The sequence below is a fragment of the Mus caroli genome, unplaced genomic scaffold (genome assembly GCF_978045245.1).
Source record: "Mus caroli unplaced genomic scaffold, Mus_caroli_1 scaffold_1, whole genome shotgun sequence".
In the NCBI taxonomy this organism is placed as follows: Eukaryota; Metazoa; Chordata; class Mammalia; order Rodentia; family Muridae; genus Mus; species Mus caroli.
In genome coordinates, this window is record NW_028227256.1 from 151,947,401 (window position 1) to 151,970,088 (window position 22,688).

At 41.5% G+C, this 22,688-nt stretch overlaps 1 protein-coding gene across 1 annotated transcript in view; it reads right to left on the reverse strand.

Moving 5' to 3' along the window:
- Cacna1e (calcium voltage-gated channel subunit alpha1 E) overlaps positions 1 to 22,688 on the reverse strand; it is a 485,686-nt gene that overhangs the window by 28,540 nt on the left and 434,458 nt on the right. Inside the window, exons 33-39 of the mRNA XM_085842043.1 lie at positions 22,345 to 22,455; positions 18,167 to 18,250; positions 17,300 to 17,425; positions 13,294 to 13,359; positions 7,939 to 8,030; positions 7,251 to 7,416; positions 2,432 to 2,559 (exon numbers count right to left, since the gene is read on the reverse strand). Coding sequence (XP_085698169.1) covers positions 2,432 to 2,559; positions 7,251 to 7,416; positions 7,939 to 8,030; positions 13,294 to 13,359; positions 17,300 to 17,425; positions 18,167 to 18,250; positions 22,345 to 22,455 — 773 coding nt within the window. The remainder of the gene's footprint in view (positions 1 to 2,431; positions 2,560 to 7,250; positions 7,417 to 7,938; positions 8,031 to 13,293; positions 13,360 to 17,299; positions 17,426 to 18,166; positions 18,251 to 22,344; positions 22,456 to 22,688) is intronic.

The following is a 22,688-nucleotide window of genomic DNA, read 5'->3' on the forward strand; positions in this document are numbered from 1 at the left end:
CTCTCTGTGACATATACTGAGTTCAGCTTGGGTAAACGCTGCTCTATTCCACAGGAGCCTACCGGGATCCGTGTCCAAAACACAATCTGGAAAGATACCCCAGAAATATTTCCCTGCAGCTCCATTCCAGCCACTCAGGGTCTAGATTGATCCTGCAGAATTCCAGGAACACTGTGACCCTTTTTTGATAACCTTTTCTTCCAGGAACCTTCAAGAGACTTCTGGCTTCTTGTGGAAATAGAATAACTGACATAGGATTAATTCTCAGTGGTTAAAACATCTTCCCTGTCAGGGACCAGAACAAGGAAGCCATGGTGGGATCTGAAAGTCAGTATGCACCCTGGACCAGGCTGGGGGTTGCCATAGAAACGATGAGCACACTATCTCCATCTAAGCATCCTTTTAGGAAGCCTTATCAAAGCAAATGTTTTCTTCAGCTTCACTCTTTCTAGCCTTTTCCTGACTCGGTGCTGATTTGTCTTGTTTCTTTCCAGACAGTAGCTCACCGGCATGCCCAGTCTCTTACCCCTTGAAATGATGGAAAGTAGTCATGTGTCAATTTATTTTTACTTAAGAGTAGTAAATAGTGGCTTTCAACCCATTGCTTCTTTATATTAAGACCCCAACTCATTGCACGTTTGCTGGTTTCTTCTCAGCAACCTTATTCCATTGAGAAAACCAATTAAGATGTAACCAGAATAATTGGTAATTCTCTAGACATTGGAAATGACAGAAGGAGTTCCTCTCTGTTTTTTTGCTCAGTTCAGGTGACCAAGTTTTATGATTAGTCCTGTTGCAGCCTCTTCCCAGCAACTGCAATGAAGTGGGGGAATCTTTAATGCATTTGGCATTTAGAGCCACAGAGGAAATAAAACCAAAGGAAGTGCTGGTTCCAAGAGCCAAGGATGTCCGAGTGAGGCTAGATGTGTGATGCCATCCTTTGGTAGCAGATAGTGTCTCTTCAGTTACGTGAGTGAATAGGCATCCAAAATCAAGGCCATAAATGCTTTACAGATGGCAATTCTCCTCATTTCTGAGTTGCATTCACATACCATGTTGTCAAGTACCTAACAGTAGTATGCATGATATAATTACATGCTCACAAACACACACCAGGCTGGGTAGGTATCATTACCACCACTTGATAGATGGTTACATCACTTGTCCAAAGTGAGAAAATGGCTAAAGATTTAGGCTGAGTATCATTGTCCTCCAAGCCATCGCCGGTTGCACACTAAAACTTTTTGTTGGAAACTGAGTCCAGCAAGAAAAATCTGTTGCTTAGCCGCTGTATCAGGAAGGAGTCTACATAACCCCATGGCCTAGATCATTATTACAGAGGGGAAAGGAATTCTAATTCACCCATCCACCCTGAAAACAGTTAACCCAGGTTTAGCAGCTTCACAGATGGTAGATATGGGGAAGAATCACACATCATGAAGGGAGTATCAGGTGGAAGCAACGGTGGTCCACTCCTGTGAAGAAGAGCATTTCCTCAAGTATTGTCAGAGAGGGACCAGAATGAGGAGAGCGGGGAGTGAAGACCCAGAAGCTAAGTTTGCCTGGGCCAGCAAAGCTTTTCATTCATAGAATATCATACTGTCCTCATCAGCAAGGGCTAAAAACACTGTCTTTGTTCCTGAAACAGGGGTCAAAAGACTTTTTTTTTTTAAGAGTGAAGGTTTTGGCAATAGTTTAATAGTAAATATTTTGAACTGGAAGGTCAGACCACCTTTGTCCCAGTTATTCAGTTTTTCACTCTAGTGCAAGCACAGCCATAGACAATAGAGAAAACAAATGGCTGTAACCGTACCCCTATAAAAACTCATTTGTAAATGCAGTGAGCCAAACTTAACTGACAGGTGGTAATTTGCTGATCCCCACTCTAAAGTCTAGATGTCACATCACATCGGAACTATTGGACAGTGAAAGACAGCAAAGAGGTCAGCCCTGCCAGCTCCTGCCATTTAACTCAGTTTCATGTGATAAAAGCCCACAAGTCTAGAGGGCATCTGTTGGCAGGACCACCTACTTGATTATTTGAAATATTATGCCAGTGTTTTATTTAACTATATATGCTGAAAAGAATGAGGAAGAAAAGCACTAACCATGGTGGCCAGATATGTCCCATTGGCCAGAAACCACCTATCTGAGTCCCTGGTGACTCATAGCAAGAAAAGGGAGCAGGTTGGAAGCTCCCCTGGTTGTGTAGTCAATCTAGAGTATAATGAAATTGGCAAACAAGGGCACAGCCTGCCACAAAAAGAAAGAGGGGGTACAGAAGACCCAGGGAGAGAAGATTTGGGTGAATGGCTTGAGACCAGTGCCTCTTCCGTGAGCACCAAGAGGTGTTTCCTTCCTTTTTATAACAGGCAAGTATTTGAGAGATCTAGAAGCCCCTAATTTCTGGGTGGCCAAAAGGCCTACGCACCATGCTGCTCTGTCATATTCTGCCCAGACACGGACAAATTCATCTAAGTGGTGAGGCCCCAGGATGGAGGAATCTCGAGTCAGGTACTCAAAGTTGTCCATGATGACAGCCACGAACAGGTTGAGCATCTGGAGGGCAAAGAAAGAGAAGAGTTAGGAGGAAGTTAAGGCAGAGCTCAGGAAACAGATGGGCAGGCTCCAAGGCAAAGTTCTTAGGCAAAGCTTGGAGATCTTGCTAAATGCAACTCACTTTTGTTACTCAGACCGTGCATCTCGTTGTGTGGGCACTATGAGTTTATTCTTTTTTTATGCTGCTTTTCATTTGCACAATACGTTATCTGCTGTCATTACCTGTTTGACTTACTTAATTGTTCTTGTAGCAGAGGGAACAGTGCTTTCCACATTCTTAAAGGCTAGAGAAAGTCAAGGCCAGATAACAACATTGTCTCTCCAGCTTCCATCCTCATCCTGCTTTATGAAAATAGAGTCCCCAGAGAGCACAATGAGTGCCACAGAGCTAAAGAGCATGCTCCTCTGTGTGAAGCTGTCCATGGGTCTGTTCTCCACTACAGACCCAGTATGTGTCAAACTCAGTGACTCAGGTGCTGGAGGTGCTAGGATATGAGGTCAGAAAGTGCTAGTCTAGAGATAGACCCTCATGCCTAGCACAGTGCAAAGCAGGCCGTCACTAGATCTTGTTATATGATTACTCTTGAAAACTTATCTAGTATTTAGAAAAGACAGTGATATATTGGAAACAGAAAAAGGTTGCAAATCACGACAGCCATGAAAGCATCATATACAAGTGACGATAGAGACAGAAAAGTCTAGAAAGGGAATTTCTAGTAGCTAAAAAATCCTTGTAGAAGTCACTAGGTTTTTGAACTGAAGCACAATGGGGCAGGTCATATTTACCAGATCACATAAGCACAGAAGATAGTGCCTTAGGCAGAGGATGCAGCATGAATGTTAACAGAGATATGTAGGAACAGGGCCATTCTAGGGGTCCATAAGTAGAGTAGAACAGCCAGGGCCATGTACCAAATGACCGAAGCATCATGTTACCATGCTCTGGTCTGAACCAAAACCAGCCAACTAGCCAGACATTCCTGTATGTTTCATGGGCTGTTCTGTGTCTGTCTGAGCTAATCAGCTCTGGTATTCCACCACCCAAAACAGCCACAGACATTAGAAATATCAATGAGCATGGCTGAGTTCCAAGGAAGCTTTGTTTATGGATGGTGGAATTTGAATTTCATATAATTTCCACATGCCATGAAAATATTATTCATCTCTTGTTTGTCTCTCCCTCCTTTAAGACTGTAAAATTCATAGTTCATGGACCATATAAAACCAGGTAGCAAATCAGACTAGCCCATGGGCTAGAGGGTCTGCTCATCTGTAGTACAGAGTACTCTGTAGGCAAGCCAAGAGCTATTTGTCTTTGGAGATAACCTTGGTAATGGTATAGAAGGTAGGTATAGAACCAGGGTGAGAATGGTGTGCTCCTGGGCCTACTCATTCACAAGGACAGTACCAAAGACAAGAATAGACCAGTAAATAGTTCTATTGTGCTTCTGGGATGCCACTGATTACTCCTAGTACAGGCCCTGGCCTGGCCTAGTACTATAGTTCAATGAGGCACCATACTGTGACCTAAGCTTTACCCAGTCATTGAATCCTATTTTTCTCTAGCTCAATATGAGTGGGGATTCAACAAAAGCCAATGAAGAGGTATTGGGCAAAAGACATGGCCATCTCTATTACTCTTGGACATGAGAAGATGTAAGGTCTGGAGTTGCTACTCTAGCTGCCCGACAGGCATCAGATAGGGGTATTTGAAGAAGAAGCTCACATAAAGGGAAAGATTTATGAATAGAGAAGGATGAAAAGGGGAATTAAAATTTATCTTGGTGCTTGCCTTGCCCTAGGATACCCCAATGACAGGTGCTTATAAAATCCCATTTTGTTTATGCTATATCTAGCTAGGCTTTCTTACACTTAAAATTCAAGATTCCCACCTGATAGAAAAATTGGTTTTAAGTGGTTGGGTTCATTGGCTTGTCAAATATGCAGGCAGAGAATATAGGCTACAGAGAAAGTCTACAAGAAAGACATAATTCCTATAGTCTTAGCAACATGAAGAAGGTTGGATATATCCTAACAGCCATGGTCCCTTTTTACCACTGCCTATGTTACAAATGGATGACTGAAGGTTGACTTGTCTTCTCTGCACGTTAGGGTGAAGGACAGTCATCAGTTGGTACAGAAATGATCCAGTGTCAGGCCATCATAACAAGCATGATGGCTTCCTTCAGACTTCACTAACATGGCAAAGAAAACCTCGTCCCTCCTATTTCGGGTGCTGTTTGAGAACTGCTGTTTCACATAGCTGAACCCAACACCTCCCTCTGTCATTGAGATTTTATTCAGCCACTGCCTGGATTATGAGTGTTTTCTGTTTATATGCATACTCCTTTCGGGGCACTAATCATTAATGTTAATAGCTAATGTTAATAAAAACTATTAACATTGCTAATGCTTCATATTCTTGCATCCTTTAACAGTGTGCTGCACGCATTAGCATCTACTATTGGTTTTCATGCTCCTTTCAGCCCTTCAGGAGGAAGTTTTAATTCCCATCAGCTCTTTGAGAAAATAGATGCTTCTGATTTACAACTGCATTCTTAGCTCTTAGCACAATGTCTGGCACATCCAAGGGCCTCAGAAATCTCGGTTGGCTGGTTGATTTGAGATGAGCAGCGTGTGACTGGCCCAAGGTCACAAAGTTAGTCTTATTGTAGGACTGAGACTTGAAGGCAGGTCATCTCACACTGAATATAGCCTCATTAAAAATAACATTAATGTGAATTATGTAGCACTCTCTGTCTCACAATTCTAAAAGTAACCGTACAGCCTCCAATTAATTTTCCACTTTTGTCTCTGGTTTCTTTTAAATATTTATCATTAAACATTTAAACTATATAAGGTAAAATGGAGAGGTCTATGTGTCCCTTTCTGTTTTGATTTATTCTTATTGATAAGTGTTAATTCTCCTGTATATTGATTTCTTACTGGAGCTCACAAAGAGACTGTGTCTTGCTGACAGTTCTACTCTGGTGCCTAGCTTAGTGCCAGTCATTAGTAACCACTTGATAAAAATGGGCTGAAGATGTGAATGGATTAAGTTCCTTTCAGTAATTTTTATTATACATTGTGCTTTCAGATTTATAAACAATTCTGTGTTCTTTTTCATTGAAAAAAAAAGCTTCACGCCCATAGAAAAGAAATATATCAAAATGTATGCATTATTTCACTGTGCTTAATACTACTGCTGTCCAGCGTGAGGTGTTCCATGTTTATGTGTGTGCAGGTCCTCATGCGCATGAGTCTGTCATAAGTACACATGTGTTTGTGTGAGTGCTTGGATGGTATGTATACACACACAGAGACCACGTCAGGATACTGAGTGCCTTTCACATTTTGCCTTATTCCTTTGAGACAGGTTTTCTCACTGAACTTGGAGCTGAATTGGTGGTGAGCAAGCCCCAGCAATCCTGTCTCCGTGCCCCACTCCCAATTCCCCCAACGGTCCCACAGCAGTGGAGTTATAGGTATGTGGGAAGCTACACACAGCTTTCTTTTTTGCACAGCAAATACCATTTCCACTGAGCTACCTTCCCAGCCCTTTCCTGACATGTCTATACCATTTTAAAGACACTATATAAGAGCAAGTGCCTTAGCCTAGACTAAAATGGCAACAAAGCCAAAACCCAAAGGGGGAGGGGACTCCCAGAGTCCCTTTACACCCTACATTAACCTATGTACCAGGCAGAATGGCCTATCTTCAGGGCCCTTGCTATCACCAGAAAGCTGAATTGTCACATGTCTCTGTCCCCTCAGAGAAACTGGCCTGGCCATGAAACAGTTAAGTTACTTTTCAGTGAATGCCCTGCTTTTGAGCAGCAGCAGCAGCAGCAGCAGCAATATTTTAGTATTATATAGTTTTGTACAGCCAGTGGCATTTGCAGTGAAGTTGAGCTGAGGGACATTATGGGAGCCAGAAGGACTACAGTGACCTTTTCATTGATCTGGTGACACCTTATGTATTTATTCCATCCATCACTGCTAATCTGATGTGTGGGGAAGACATTTCTAGATGTTCTCTCTAAAAGAAGGAACTCAGAGGGCATTTCAGATCTCTTACCACTTCTCTAAGTAGAAATGTTCTACATATACTCCTCAATATTCACTAACACCCAACATCATCGCGTTTTCACACCAGAATGCTTGCCAGCTGCTGTCCAATTCCATGGCACCATAGTCAGGAGAGAATCACACCAATTACACTGCATGCGATCATTATTTGCCTCTGACGAATCCTATAAGCTTATAATTTCAAGGTACCTTTTCATAAACAGTTAAGAAAAAAAACCAGAATCTCCCAAACAGATGCAAGTCCTAGCTATTAAACAAACTACACGGGGCACAAAGAAGACAGGGGTTACCCCAGTAGCTCCAGAGACCACACGAAGTTTGGCGCTCTCTTCCCATGTTCAAGACATTATCCAGTCTCACAAGGACTCTCTTCTTGAAGGCACAAAGATCTCAACCAATAAGAGCCACCCTCCCTGCAAGGATTCTGAGGAGCACTTTGGTCCCCAAAGGCAATGATCTAATTCTTCTATAGCTTGGAGTGTGAGTGTGTATGTGAGGGATCAGGAACAAGGGAGCCAAGAGGCAGGGGAGAATGTGTGCATACACTATAGGAGCCTTCACTTTATCAGGCATGCCTCAAAGAAAGGCAAATTCTTACTCACCAGGAAGGAGCAGAAGAAGATGAAGGAGACAAAATAAACGTAGGCCAGGTCGGTGCCACAGCGCTCACTCTCATTCTGCCCTGAGGGTGCGGTGGTGTCAGGCTCGCAGCCCTTCTCACCGAGACAGGACAGCATAATCTCCTGCCAAGCCTCCCCTGTGGCACTCCTGAACACAGAAATCCATCTTGGTTAGAAGTCTTTATGTCCCATCCTACCTTGGGCTGCTATCCTATTCACACATGGGACTTTTTTCTTAACCCAGTGAGGCCCTTTTAGTATCTTCCACATGGAGAAGAATGCCCATCAGACCCTTTTCTTGTTCTTCCTCCCCGCCCACCATGTCTCCATCTGTTAAGGGTCTAATCTGATAGTGGTAGAACCCTAAGACTCCACAGAAACACAGCTACTCAAGGTTTCGGGTCTTAAATTGTTCCCATAAGAAGCTGTGTGCATCCCAGAGGACAAGTTGAAATACACAGAGTCACTACTGAGTCAGACAGTGATGAAACTTTCTAAGTCACCGGAAAGTTTGATTAAGGCAAACTTCCACTGCATGTCCTAACAAGAACAGCAGTGCAGAGTCAAGAGATCAAGAGGCTAGTCAGGATTCGCCATCCAGGGGCTTCTCCCCACCTTGGCAGCTGAAGACCATGAGGTCTCCAGCTTGAGTCGTTGTTCATCCAGGTACCTGAAAAGCAGCATGAGGGACCCAAAGAAACTCCGGAAGTTGTTGTGCCGGTTGATGTGACTCTCCTCATCTAACTTGATGTTTCCAAACACCTTGGGGGAGATGAGAGAAATCAATGAGCCGAATTGAGTTGTATCACATGTCCAGTACATGGTCATTAGATGCACAGGCAGGGTAGATAAAGTACAAGTAAAGACTGCTTGATGCTGGTCTCTGAAACAGATAACCCGGAGTGAGAGAGCTGACTTACACCATGTTCTTGGACTGATATGGAAACTAATTACCTCCCCCACTGCTATGTACAGCAATGGGACTAATGCTAGCAATGTTCAAGCAGTCCATAGATTGTAAATCTTTTAAATCATTCTGCATATACATAGCCTCCCCTATACTTAAATTGGAGATGCATTTTAGTCCCATTGGTACCTATGCAATCTACCAAAGGCATTGCTTAACAAGAGGACACACAGAGAGTCACCCCTCTTTTCTCATATCTAATAATTGTGAAAGGAAGTATCTGCAGTTGACAAAGATGTCATTTATGGTTTTGGTAGAAGCTACCAATATTCAAGCTGATCAGATATGAGAGGCACAGCTGTATGTTCCTTAGATAAATTTTCATTTAGAGTTTTCAGTCTCTAGAATCTGTTATCTGAATGCACAGCCAATGGAAATGAACACACATGCATCACCAGACAGACATAAATCTCACTGAAATAGGTAACTTAGGTGTAAGCTAAAAGCAAAGTCCGGGTAGTAGGATGAATGAAGGATAATTGGGCACACGAAAAGAAGAGCTGGAGACAAAGCCCTAACTTATATACATGGGGTTCTAGTTTTAATCCATTGTACCAGAGAGGAAAATAAAAAGAGGAAGGAGTAGAGAGAAAGAAAGGAAAAGAAAACAGGTAGTCCTGGCTACAGTGGGGGAGGGGGCACATGTGCATACACACAAACACACAGAGAGGGGGGGGGTAGGGAAATAGAGAAATAGAGAGAGACAGAGACAGACAGAGAGACAGAGTGCTTTATTAATGTACTGGACTCTGATCACTGATATTCATAGGAAAGGGAGCAGCACTCAGCAATATGTATGCACACACAGAGATAAACACTGACAATAATTCCAAGATGCTCCAATGAGAAGGGTGTGCTCTCCTCCTCCATCTGTGCTTCAGAGTCAGGACCAATCCTTCAAAGGCAGCACTGGTACAACTGACCACTTAAAGGGCCACCCTTCTACCCATCTGAGACAATTCCCAGCCTACATTTAGCGTGCTTCAGTTTATTCGATATGTGCTAAATGGAACACGTTTTCCCCTAACAGTTTTGAGAGTGTGCAATTGAGGAACAATCTCTGCCCCCAGCTATTTTGCTCAAGTAACTCCCACTGACACCTGCTTTGGGAATTTGTTCTCAGTGCTGGGTTTTTTTTTTTTTTTTTTTTTTCAAAACCCAAATACTACTTGTCTTCGGGGAGAACGGAGGTGGCAAAGCAGGCAGCAGAGGGAAGAATAGAAGGAACAGATAAGAAAGAGATGGCTCCTCAAGAGACACATGACTTTTTAAAACCCCACCTAAGCAACCAAACCTCTTTCTTCCTGGATACTTCATGAGGTGACTGTTGTTATCCATAACCATTAAATTTCCTTCACTCTCTTCTTACTCCCTTAGCTAGAGGTCTATAAGTTGTACCCAATCTATTACATCAGTACACTTCACAGGGCCTTTTCTCCCTGGGACTCTCACAGTAGCATCATTAATTGCCCCAGCTATGACTTTTATCAAATACTCTGTGAAGTTGTTGGAGAGTGCACTGCAATTTTGTGCACATGATGTTATTGTAATTGTCAAGGAAGGCATAGCTACTTTGAATATATTCTAAGATAATTTTTAAGCCTCAAATGGATATTTATCATGGAAATGGTGAGTCTTAAAATCTCTTTGCATTTTTAAAATAACATCCTCTTAGCCTGTGACCGCGCATATACCAAAGGCTATGAAAAAGGAAGAAGGGTCACTTCTGAAAGTTGCAGGAAAGCCCAGGCCTCCATCTACTCTCACTTGGAATTAAATGCAGGACTGGAGGGCTCTGCTTGTGTTTAACCCATTCTTCTACTATAGTAAAGGACCTAAGGCCAGAAAAACCTCAGTAGCTTAACCTAGTTCACAGGCTGGAGAGCTACAAGAGCTAAGGCCAACGGCATCTCTTCTAACAATGAGTGCATATAAACCCCTTCCTATAAGGGACAAGTTGCTTATTTGTTCTGCAAAGATGTTGTCTTCTGAAAGGACTTTAAAAGTGCAGTATACCAGTTTGTCTTATAGATCCACCTGGCTGCCCTTTCTGTGTACATAAAAGCTTGCTCCTCCTATCCATTGTACCTTCTATTTGTGTGGGGCTCTTACATCTTTAGCTCTGTTTCTGATGATTACCTCCATTGCCTAACCTTGGCTGTCCTGGAACTCACTCTGTAGACCAGGCTGGCCCTGAGCTTAGAGATCCACTTGTCTCTGTCTCCAGAGAGTGCTGGGATTAAAAGCCTATGCTACCACACCTGGACCTAAGTTGCTCTTTAATTCCTTTTCACTTTTCTTTAATTCCTTCTTATAACTTTGAAACTTAGCTGGCAGGAGTTGGAGGCGGGTATTGCCCTGATGTCACCACTCCTTGTACTCTATTTAATAATCGATTTTTCTTTATCTCCTTGAACACATGGCTTAGCTCCCTTCCACTTCCTGGTGCCCCTTTTCTCCTCAAATTGTACATTTTATATTTTTCCTTGTTGAGCATCCCCCTTTTCACTATAGATCTTCACAAGAGTGAATACTAAGAACCATAGGACAGAGTCAATAGTAGGCTGTTTTGAGATTTTTTTCTGCCAATGAAATTAATCCAAAAACTCTTCATTTTAGCACCAGGCAAACTTTTTTGGACTAGAACACAAAGCAGTCACATTCTTTGCCAAAATATCACAAAAAAAGGTCTCTTGGCCAGATACTAACATTTTTCTCTTTTGAAACCAATTAACTCAGGCTCCCATGGTTCAAATCACCCTCAACACCATGGTCTTCCATGTTCTACTAGGATGGCCCTTTAAGCCCCACTTAAAGCATTCAAATGCTTTTCAAATCCAAAGGCCACATTTCTCCAAATAAAAGCATGGTCAGGCCTATCACAGCAATACCCCATTCCAACTTTTTTTCCTAGTTTGGGTTTCTGTTGCTGTGAGGAGACATCACAACTTTGGCAACTCTTATAAAGGAAAATATTTAATTTGGGCTAACTTACAGTTCAGAGGTTTAGTCCATTATGGACTCCATATGGAGGGAAACATGGTGGTGTGTAGGCAGATGTGGTACTAGAGAAGGAGCTGAGAGTTCTACATCTGGATTGCAGTCAGCAGGAAGGGAACTGCCTTGAACTTTTGGCACCTCAATGCTTACAGACCATCCCTACAGTGACACACTTTATCCAACAAGACAACACCTTCTAATAGTACCACTCTCTATGGACTTATGGCCCATTTTCATTCAAACCATCATAAGTTTTCTGTTTTGTGATGACTGCATTGGATATGGTCTTTTTAGTAACACACTCTGGAGTGTGCATAATTTGTACTTGTTTCTGGCTCTCTGTGACAGACTAGGCTGGGAATAGCCAGCTAAAGCAAGGCACAGTGGCCAAGGCATTTGTGTCTTTGTGGAAAAGCAGTCTCCATCTCCTACTGACAAGTCAAAAAAGTCCTTGCATTTGCTCCTCTTATGGGATGAAAGAAGGTGCAGTGCTAAGAACTGGGCTGTAAAGAGGCACAGCTAGGTTTCAATATCAGCTTTTTAACTTGTTATCTGAGAATATGAATAAGGTTAAAGGCTAATTAACCATGTTAAATGTCAGTGGAAACAATGAAACTCAATTACTCCTGATTATACTAATATGCCTTGCCCCTTCTCTTTGTATGTCTGCATGTATGTGTATGTTTGCATATAGGCATACAATAAGCACCATACCTGGCATACCAAGTAACTGGAGTAGACAGCATTATTAGCATCAATATGGGTCTTATCAGTAGGCTTGAAGATAGTCTCATTCCACCTTATTTTGCTTAAAGATGAAAGGGTTAAGCTATTTTATCATACAGAAACTTAGACATACTGAATTTAATTTAACCAATTTTTGGTTTGATACTATGTAAATTCTAAGGTAAAGTTTGGAGGGAGTTAATAGGTTCTTGAAGTTATCAAGAGAGCATTAAGTTCTGTGGCAATTGTTTCTAATGCTCCTGACATCATTTTACATATGTATTGTAAGATCTTCAGAGAAGGAAAACCACAGCCTTTTCACAGGCCTTGTGTATTCTGATGCTGGACATTTAGCTGTGGTTTTGGAGAATACCTTCAGGCCATAGATTTAGAGGAAGAGGGAGAATAAGAGATCTTTTGGAAAGAATCTAGGCAAGACAGCTGATCAGGAGGCTTGGAAACTGAGGCAGTGGCTCCGGGTAGCTTGGTGGCCAGGTGGCCAATACCATTGAGGAGGCACCCAGACTTCCTGACTCAGGGGGACTGTTAGATAAAGTTCTGAGGGGGGTTAGTTATGCAGCTCCTTAAGTCAGAAAGGATGCCTTCTTTAGACAATCAAAAAGCCCGTGGACCCCATCAAATAGGTTAGGGGATGCATGCTCATTGTTTATGGAAGCAGGTCATCTACCCCAGATGATTCTTGTTCTTAGAAAGAACATTTCTTCTTGAGGTTCAGTGAACCTCTAGCTAGCCACACAAATATCCAAGACAGAACTTGATCTGATATCAAGTTCTAAAAATTTTGAGGATGTGAGTAGGCCAGGGAATTATCCAGCAAGTTCCACGGCCCTGTACAATAGGAATTGGTTGGAATATGGCTCTGGGGCTCCCTAGGATGGGCAGTAACAAGTCTTAGAGAACTTAGACAGTTAAAACTTAACATCGATTCATTTGGTATCATCACTTATAGGGGGAACAGCTATCTAACCTTCTTTTTGGTCAAGTCCAAATAACAGAGATCGTCAGAAACAATCCTTACTTTAGTTGCAATGCGAGTCCCTCTCTCTCTGAAAACAGTGATGTCATTTTGCTTTAGTTCTATCATAGAAGCCTAGCTACTCCTAAGTCAGCAGCATGATTAGAAGACCTCAGATGAATCCCCCAGAGCAGACCACCCTGAATACCTAGGGAACCACTTGGCCCATGTGAAAGTCCCAAGATCATAATGCAACAAGATGGTGGAGAAGTTTCTCAGTCAAGTGACACTGTACACATCATCCTCAACTCTGCCAGAGACGATGTGGGCAGCTGCTGCCCCATCAGACCACTCACCTGCATCCCAATGATGGCGTAGATGAAGAAAAGCATGGCAATCAGAAGGCAGACATAAGGAAGAGCCTGCAAGGGAAGCAAGAGATAATAATTAATCAAGGAGACCACTGCTCCTGTAGACATTGGCAAGATAGAAGCTCTTGCCCTGAGGCTATTTGAAGCAGGACTGACACTGCTGTTCTGTTTGGAGTAGTCTTTCCTTTTTTAAAATACTCCCAAGTCTTCTGATGGATATGTGACCCCTATCTCCAAAGAGGGCTAGCAAAACTTTCTGAGTTTGAGAGACATTTCACTTGACATGTAGAAGACAAATAATCTTAGCAACTGTGACCCAAATTAAAGAAGAAGAACTAAGTTTTGGCTTCAAGGTCTCTGCATTGCTCCCTCTCATCCCCATATCTAATGTATAACTCATAGTGGGGGATCTGGAGGCAAAGCTAAATGACTAGAGGCTCCTTGTTATCCATTCCTAGAAGTATCTTTTATCTTCTGATGAAACACCATTTTCCAGTGCTTAATCCTTTCAATATTTTATCGTATTTCACATAAATTCCCCCAAAGCCTGCTAAGTGTCAGCCATTATGAAACTGTAATGAATCCATGAGACAAAAATGTAAAAATCTATATTGTGTATGCTTACTGCCACTTTGTGATGATAACATTTCTATTTATGAAAATAGAAGGCAAGGACTTGCTCTTGATATTCTGGGGCAGGGGTAGACACAGGACAGTTGAGCTTTGGAGCAGTATGGACCAATATGGTTGTGTAGTGATCCTTGTACTGACATGAAATTCCCTCTTCTTTACCATTCAGTAAGCTCCCGGGCAGCCAGTGCCATTGTGAGTCTCAATCTTGTCATGAGTGTGTACACCATGAGTCCCAGGAGACCAGTCAAAGGCTTTCAGATGGCTGGAGCAGGGCAGAGCTTATCAACAGAGTTAGCAAAATGAAGAGCCCCAAGAGGGACTATTTATAACTTGAATAGAGTATAGGCTTAAATTTTTTCTGAACTTACTTTTAATGAGGGATTTTAAATGGTTTTAACCTCCCTTCTAGCCTACCACTCACCAGAGGCAGTGGGAAAGAAAGGATATTAGGATATGAGGGGAAGTGGACCTGTTTATAAATTGTCTTTTGGAGCAAATCCCACCTGCATTGTCAGGAAATTAGCAGTTCAGTTTACAGGATTTAGCAGTTGGCAGCTCTATCCCCTAGCAAACACTTCACAAATATCCCCGCAGTCTAGTTTGGTATTGCCAGGATAGTAAACATGAGTCAGCAGTGGCGCTGTGACCTAGCAGAGACAACTAGGTCTCAGCCAAATAAGCATGAGTCAGCAGGAAGAATTAGGACCAACAGGGACCCCAAGAGAAGTTATTTTGTCCTGTGTGTGTGTGTGTGTGTGTGTGTGTGTGTGTGTGTGTGTGTGTGAAGATCAGTGAAGATGTGAGACTAACAAGCATTGCAGAGGTATGCTTTGCCATTCTTTTTTGGTTCCTATTTATGCTCCCTCCAAACATCATGTGTCCTCCACAGGTCCTCACCACGTGTCCTGTCTCAGCATATGAGTCTGTCTTAGCAAATCTCTATGTCAGTCTGTATCAGCTGACATCACTCTGCCAACTGCCCTAAGTCTGTAGAAGCAACAAGAAGCCACCAGCATACCACCAAAGTTTTTTTTTTTGGTGCATTTCTTACTATGGAGTCATGACAAATGGAGCTAAACAATGCAGTGTAAGACAGACCAATACATGCATACCACTAATAGAAGGATCCTTCATCACACATCCTTTCACATGCTTGTTTTAGCAAAACATCCTTTTCCTGTGTCCACTTCAAGAAAACACTTCTTCACGTGTTTGCCCCCAGCAAAACACTATCTGACACAACTGACTTTCCAAAGAACCCTTAAGTTTCCACTTCAATAGAGGACAAATTAAAATGCACCTGAAAACCAATGAGGAGGCTCCTCCTCTTCCTTAAAGCACTGAGTCCCAGGGTATAAGGAAAGGAATTGCTTCATTTCCACAAAGATTGGCAAAGGAGGCAGGTTCTCCGCTGCCTGCACTGATGCTCTATGACCTAGTCTACCCATTTGGCTTGGCCTTGTTCTTTCTTTGTCACCCAAAGTCTCCAGTACAAGATCATCTTCCTATTCCAAACCTTGGGAGAACACCAAAGATTCCATCTGTTCTAGCTCCTGTTCTTTCTGGTCACAAAATGCATTCTAATATAAAATAATAGAAAAGAGTTTTGACATTCTGAACATGGGGTTGAGAGAGATCTGGATGAATCCTAGGATTAGGTCAGAGTAGGTAAGGGAATGGTATCGTGTTAATATCGGACATCTCTCTGCTTTGGATTTGCGTAAGTGAATTTACCTTTAAATTTTTTGTTGTTAGGCAATCTGCTTCTGTACAGCATCACAGAACTGTCCTGAAGATAAAACACCCATCCAGACTATCACCCCACTGGGATTCAGATGCACTTGCCTTCTACGTTCTTGTAACACCCACTAAATATGCTACCCATTTGGTTGTCAGTTTTTGACATCATTTTCTTTAGCTTCAATAGGACACAGTGTCACAGAGTCTCAGTGATGGGATAACATGACAGTATGACACTTATTTCTTAGACTCACTAACAACTGACGCCTGATGGGCAGCCCTTTTAAAATAAAATAAAAAAAACAGCTTTAAAAGCAGTCCATCTTTCTAATTCTAAATCTGAACTCACCCAAGAATCAGAGGGCAAACTCATAAGGTTTTAAACTTCCCCTCTGTCATCTAACCCTGGAACACTGGAGTTCATTGGGGTAAGGCCTCTGTGGGAATAACCCTGCCAAAAAATTGGTTCTTGCTAGGGCTAGGGTGGAAAAGCGAAGGCCATATCTTGGAATCTGGACATGATAGTCACTGATTCATCTCAAACTGCAAAGATTCTGATGATGAAACAAATCAATAGGAAATATGTTAGAATATATAATAATATAATAAGGAAACTCCCTTTTCAGGTGATTACATGCTATGATTTTACTGTCCTGATCTCTTAAATTTAATTAAATGTATAAATAGAAGGGGGAGGACAATTTGGTGAATCTATGGTTTGTCATCTTTGAATCAATTTTATCAAATTTATTTTTAATATATTAATTGAAAAACTTTGTCTGCAAGAAAAGAAATGCACCCAGGCCTCAGTGATCTAATTGTGTTATTTGTTAAATGTCAAAAAGACATTTAATTTATGCTATTGTTAGAGCTCAAAGAAAGTGTGTTTGGAAACTTTACTAATATTGTCATTGAAGTGGGTTTCAGGCGTCTATGTTTTAACAAACCTTTATATGCCCGGACATATGCACAGTCCCATGAGAATGTTTAAAAGAAACTATACTGCAATAACTTGATCAAACATTCCTAGCTTTTATAAGACTTTGTGTGTGTGTGTGTGTGTGTGTGTGTGTGTGTGTGTGTGTACGTGCACATGCACATACACGCACCATTAGTATACTATTCATTCAGTAGTTCAAGAGATGCCCAGGCTGAAGACATGGTGAACTGTACATGAGTCATCTTTTTTATGAAGTATGAGTTGAAAAGTCCTCTGAAAAACTTTTCCATGAAGTTAAGTCACTGACAAGTTCCTGAACACACTGAAGGCATCTGACAACATGTATGTATGGGCAGGACTGCTCAAGGAGATTTAGAATACTCAAGGACAGCACATAATTCACAAAGCATATCCCTGTCTCAGTGCTGAGAGAAAAAAAAAAGACTCATTACAAAGTGAAAGCGATACATTATTTTTTTTTTTAGAATAAGATTCTGTAATGTAGATATGAATTGATCACTATCCAGCCAACCTGCGCTATAATCAAGAACTATTGTTTTTATGCTTCTAATGAGCTTCAAGTTTACAAACTCCTTCCTAGAGGTGAAGGAACCAGGGTGAGGGTGCCGCTGCAGTGTTGTCTGGCGTGTGGTGCTCCACCCTCGGGGAGCCTCTTACCTTAAAGGACTGCACGAAGGTCCACAGTAAGATGCGGATGGTGTAGCCCTGTCTCAGAAGCTTTATGAGCCGTGCAGCTCGGAAGAGCTTCAGAAAGCTCATATTGAAGCCACTGGTGTTCACCAGCTGGTGGACCAAAAGGAAACATGTAATTAGTGACAATATGCTCATTTAGAAAGATCTAAGCACTGGTATTTTCGCATTTATTCCTTATTCAGATCACAAAATAGATGGCAGTCTCTGTCTTTTGCAGTTAACCTAACTCCTGTTGAGGGGCACCCAGTGAGTCTCCCTCTAAGCCTCCCAGCTGAGCTCCTCGAGTCCTAGGTAGATAGATGGGTTTGAGGAGTACGCCAGCACACAGGGGAGGAAAACTGGCTTCCCCAATTTCTCCTAATGCTCTAAATTCTGCACTTAGATTCCTAAAGAGCAGCCTCCTAAGCCCCTCAACACAATGGCGTTCTGGTATTCAATAATTACAATAAAGCTCTCCACATGATCTTTAGGATGAACTAGTTTAGGGAAACACTTTCAGTCTAACAACTTGGAGGTTAAAGACACTATGTTTCTCTTTGGAGAATTCAGCCAAACACCCAATATTAGCTTTCTTCCAACACCTCTGTTGCACTACGCCATTAGATATCTTCTATTTGGGTCATGCAAATATACCTAATGCTTCTATGAGCACTATCACCATCCCCAAGTTTATTTTCTCAGATTATTGCTCAGGAAGGGTGAAGTGGACTTCCAACACGAAGGGGACCTGTTTGATTAGATGGGTTATAAATGGAGTGTATGTGGAGAAGATGTTTTCTAAATACTACACCAGGATACAGCTTAACTACGGCAATCTTGTGAATCATTCACCTTGCTGTCTGTCAGGATAATTTCTGTGATACTGCCGATCACCGTGATGAAGTCAAAGATGTTCCAGGTATCTCGGAAGTAGTTCTGCCATGTGCATTCAATAACACGAACATTATAAGGAAAGAAAGAAAGAAAAACCATCTTTCATTATATAACTTTGTCACTTGGAATTAAAACTTGTCAATTCATGCATAAGTTCATTCTAACTTTGGGCTCAGTTTCCTGTTTCTAACCCGAAATTCTGTTTCTCCTTTACTAATTTGGGAACTCCTCATTTTTAAAACAGTTCCACAACTATTTGCAGACCATGTTTTTGAAACTGTCACTAAAAATCCCATAAGAAAGGTTGGTTTTTTTTTTTAATTAGCAAACATTTGTTTTTACCCATGCTACTGAGTTTGACCAACAAAGAAAAAGCTTTACATTTGTCATGTATATACATTAGGGAATTGGGATAAGTACGTGGCCATTAAACATTAGGCATCATACAACTTTAACCTCTCAGTTATTTTTATTGCTTCATTTTTATTGCTTCAATGGGACTAAAGGTAACAGACAGCAGCAAAGCTGTCTTTTCAGAACAGATGATTGACAGTAGGATGAATAGGCTCCAACTCCCCCATCCCTTTTCTGCTCTGTTATACCATAAGAGTAGTTAAGTGTTATATATAAACGAGGAGATTGATTGAATATGATATGGGAGAGATATAAAAGACCCAGAGAGTCCACTAACCAGATTAACTCCACTTGCTTCAGAATGTATGATGTGTCCATCCAATCTCAGATAGCACATACCTTGGACTACATTATTCAAAACAGGAAACCCATTCCTCCAAAATGTCCACTTGACTTTCCCCTTAGTACCAGGTACCATCAGTTTTGGGGATGACACCAAAGCGTCCTCTGACCTACTCTTACATTTATCATCATATGATCTTTATCCTCTTTTCCAGATCCTTGATATTCTTTCTGCTCATTTGTCCTTCTTGTGGGTCTGAAGGTTGGGTAATGCCAAATGTCCCAAGTTTATAGAGTACTGAATAGAAGGCTTGGCTAAAACAGTGAAGCTATGCCACAGAGAAAGGATTGTACAGAGGGAGGCTTTGTTTAATGAGCATTATCTATTGAAGATTGTAAGACAGCTATTATTATCCTTGTTTTCTGTGTGGGAAAACTAAAGTTTAGGGAGATCTCATTGCAGAGCCACATATATTTTAGTGTGTGTGTGTACAGATGTACTCAACTTTGTGAACAAGTTCATCTTCTAGTGGAGCACTTAACTCACTAATAAGGGAGCCAAGTGGGGCCCTGAAGGTCCCCAAATTTCAAGGCTCTCCTATTCTCCATACAGAGATGAATTTCCTCATTTCAGAGGATTAGAAGCCTTGAATTCCAATTGAGGATGCCTTACAATAGCACATCCCATATTGTGCACTACAGTAATCTTCTATTTTATCTGTAGTTTCATTTTCTATGATCTTAGTTACTTACAATCCAAAATATTAAGTGAAAAATTATAGGACGCTAAAGAGAAGATCTGAAGTGCTTTCTTTAAGTGAAAACTCTCAACTTGATAGGACAAAACACATTTCAGTCAAAGACCTCATAATAATGTTGCTGCTAATGACACACTATATACACAGTGGGTCTCATAATATGCTGTCTGGTGATGGAGCTATTACAGTTTGTAAATGCATACTATGATATTTACAAAGCGACAAGATCACCAAACAATATTTGTGCTAATTTGACATAATTAACAGATTAACAATGTTAGTGTTAACTTGATAGACTCTAGAATCATCTGGGAGATGGGCTTCTGAGCATGCTTATGAGAGATTATCCTGGTTGTGTTATAGACCCACCCTGGCTGCGATCATGTTACTATATAAAGAAAGTAACCTGACCAGACATATGTATGCATCATTCTCTGTTTCCTGATTGTGAATGTCATACGACCCATGGCTTCAAGCATCTGACACTTGGACTTTCTGAACACTAGACTACACTGTCGAAACAGAATAAACCATTTCTCTTCTAAGTTGCATGTGTCAGAGTATAGTTTATCGCATCAACAGGAAAAGAAAGGCAGATAAGTGCGACTCTCAGAACCCATCGCACCATTTAGCCATACATGAAAGAATATGTAGATACCAGATTATCCTCAGTTTGAGGTATCCATTGGGAATTTGGGAATATGCCCTAGTTGCTTAATAAACTAGTAGATTATTGTGAACTCTGAGGTCAGATAGACCAAGATCAAACTCCTGGTTTGTCTTTCACTAACTCTGAACAAAGTCTTAATCTTCCCTGAGCTATAGTTCACCTATAAAAGAGGAACACAAATAAGCCTATTTAATGCACTTGTTACACAGAAAGAAAAAAAAAAAGAATGTAGAAAGCACTGTATGGTAGCCCAATTTCCTCTTTTTGTTCCATTTTATTTACACCCACTTTCTAATTCTACATTTTATTATATAACTTTTACATATCTTATGAACTTCCTTTTTTTGTGGTTTTGAAGGATAATTGTAGCAATGGCAACAATATCTACTCTGCCTGTTTCCAAGTTAATGAGAAGATCTGACCAAACAGTACATGTTGGGGCATTCTGAAAGCTTCAGATGTCAAACCAATGTAACGGTGCCTATTCTGGTATGAATGACTCCAGGCCTTGAATGAAACACAGGGATGAGGGTGGGAAGGAGGCAGGGCTCAAGGCCGAGTTCTCTAGTTAAGCCTGTAAGTATGTATTCAGCATTCACCATAATTACACATAATTGGGGTTTAAGTCACAGACGATGTCAACACCAAGACTCACAGAGAAGCTTTCCCCATGTTGGTGCTGGTTCCCTCTCCCCCTTTCACTTCACCCTACTTGGGCTAGACTACTTTATAAAGGCATCTTTGTTTGATAGAAGTTTCCTTTTACCTTTTTATTTCCTCGAGTCTCAAAACACTCAAAAGGGAGTCAGGAATTCCACAATGCAGCCCCTGCAATGGGTTCCTTTCAACTCTCCACCCCAAATAATCAAATTAATGGTTGGATAAAGAACCGGGAGACTGGAAACAGCCTCCACAACCAACACTGACAATTATCAAGCCCAGCTCAGAGGCTCTGTTACAGCTGCTACCTGAAGCACTCATTTTGATTTACAGTAGACTTTCCCCTGTGTGCTAGGAAAGCGACCTGGACCGTATACCCTGGGAAGGATAATGCACACCCTGAATAAGTGTGAAACAGTTGTCAAGTGGGCTTATCTGCACCCCACTGAACACACAAGGCACGCCCTGAAGTAAGCAGGAGGAGAGGGAGGGATGGATTTTGTTTATAGTGCACTGATGCAAAGGGCAGGTTTTGTTAACAGTCTTGGGAACAGATGCAAGAGTTTGTCAAACAATTATAATTACTAGTGGAGGAGAAATAAAAAAAGAGCTCATGCCAGAATAATTTCCATTACAATCTCTCTCTCAAAGTCAATTCCAGAATCCTCACCCACCTACCCCCAAACCCTCAAAAGTACTTGGACATTGTGAACATAAGTAATAAACATTTATTTTCATTGGCAGAAGGTACCCTTTGTGATACTTTATGATCAGAAGACTAATAACTAAAATCTGTTATTTGCTGGTTTGAGACTATGAAAGATATTTTTCCATTCAAATCATACAATATGTATATACATTACCAGTAAATAACTCAAGATTTAGCTAATTTTTTAAAGATTTATTTTATTTATATGAGCACACTTTAGCTGTCTTCAGACACACCAGAAGAGAGCATCAGATCCCATTACAGATGGTTGTGAGCCACCATGTAGTTGCTGGGATTTGAACTCAGGACCTCTGGAAGAGAAAGCAGCCAGTTCTCTTAACCGCTGAGCCATCCCTCCAGCCTGCTAATCTAATTTTTATCTTATTTCTTTACGTGTCAATTGTAGTTCTAGTAAAATCCATTGATGGCTGCCCCATGGCTGACAGAATTCAGTAGGACTGGCACAGACTGTTAGATCAGTATGGCGATAAGCAGGTGGCTTCCTTTGCCTCTTCTCCTACTCTACTCACGTGGCAGCCTGTTTAAACTCCCTATTAGATGGGCAAGAGGATGCACCATTCTTGAGCAGCAGTCACCTGCATGTACCCCAAAGGAAGAGAAGCGGATGCTGGGACAGACATACCAGGAAGCCGAAAGCGATGACCTTTAGGACACACTCCAGGGAAAACACCATAGTGAAGGCGATGTTCAGGTACTTTAGGGCGAGCTCATAGGTGCAAGGAGCAGAGTAGTACTGCCAGGAGGGAGAAGGAAAGAACAATAGACAGGAATCTTTAAGGCATATGTGTATGTGGTGGAATATACATGCCAGGTCTAGCTCTCATCTTGACCTGGTGGAACACTTCAATACATGCATATTATGTAGTAAAACACATACCCATGTCCCACCCAGGATACCTTAATAGCAAAAATAGCCTTCATACCCAAACTGAAGGTAGCACAACAGAAGCGCTTCCCAGAATTAGG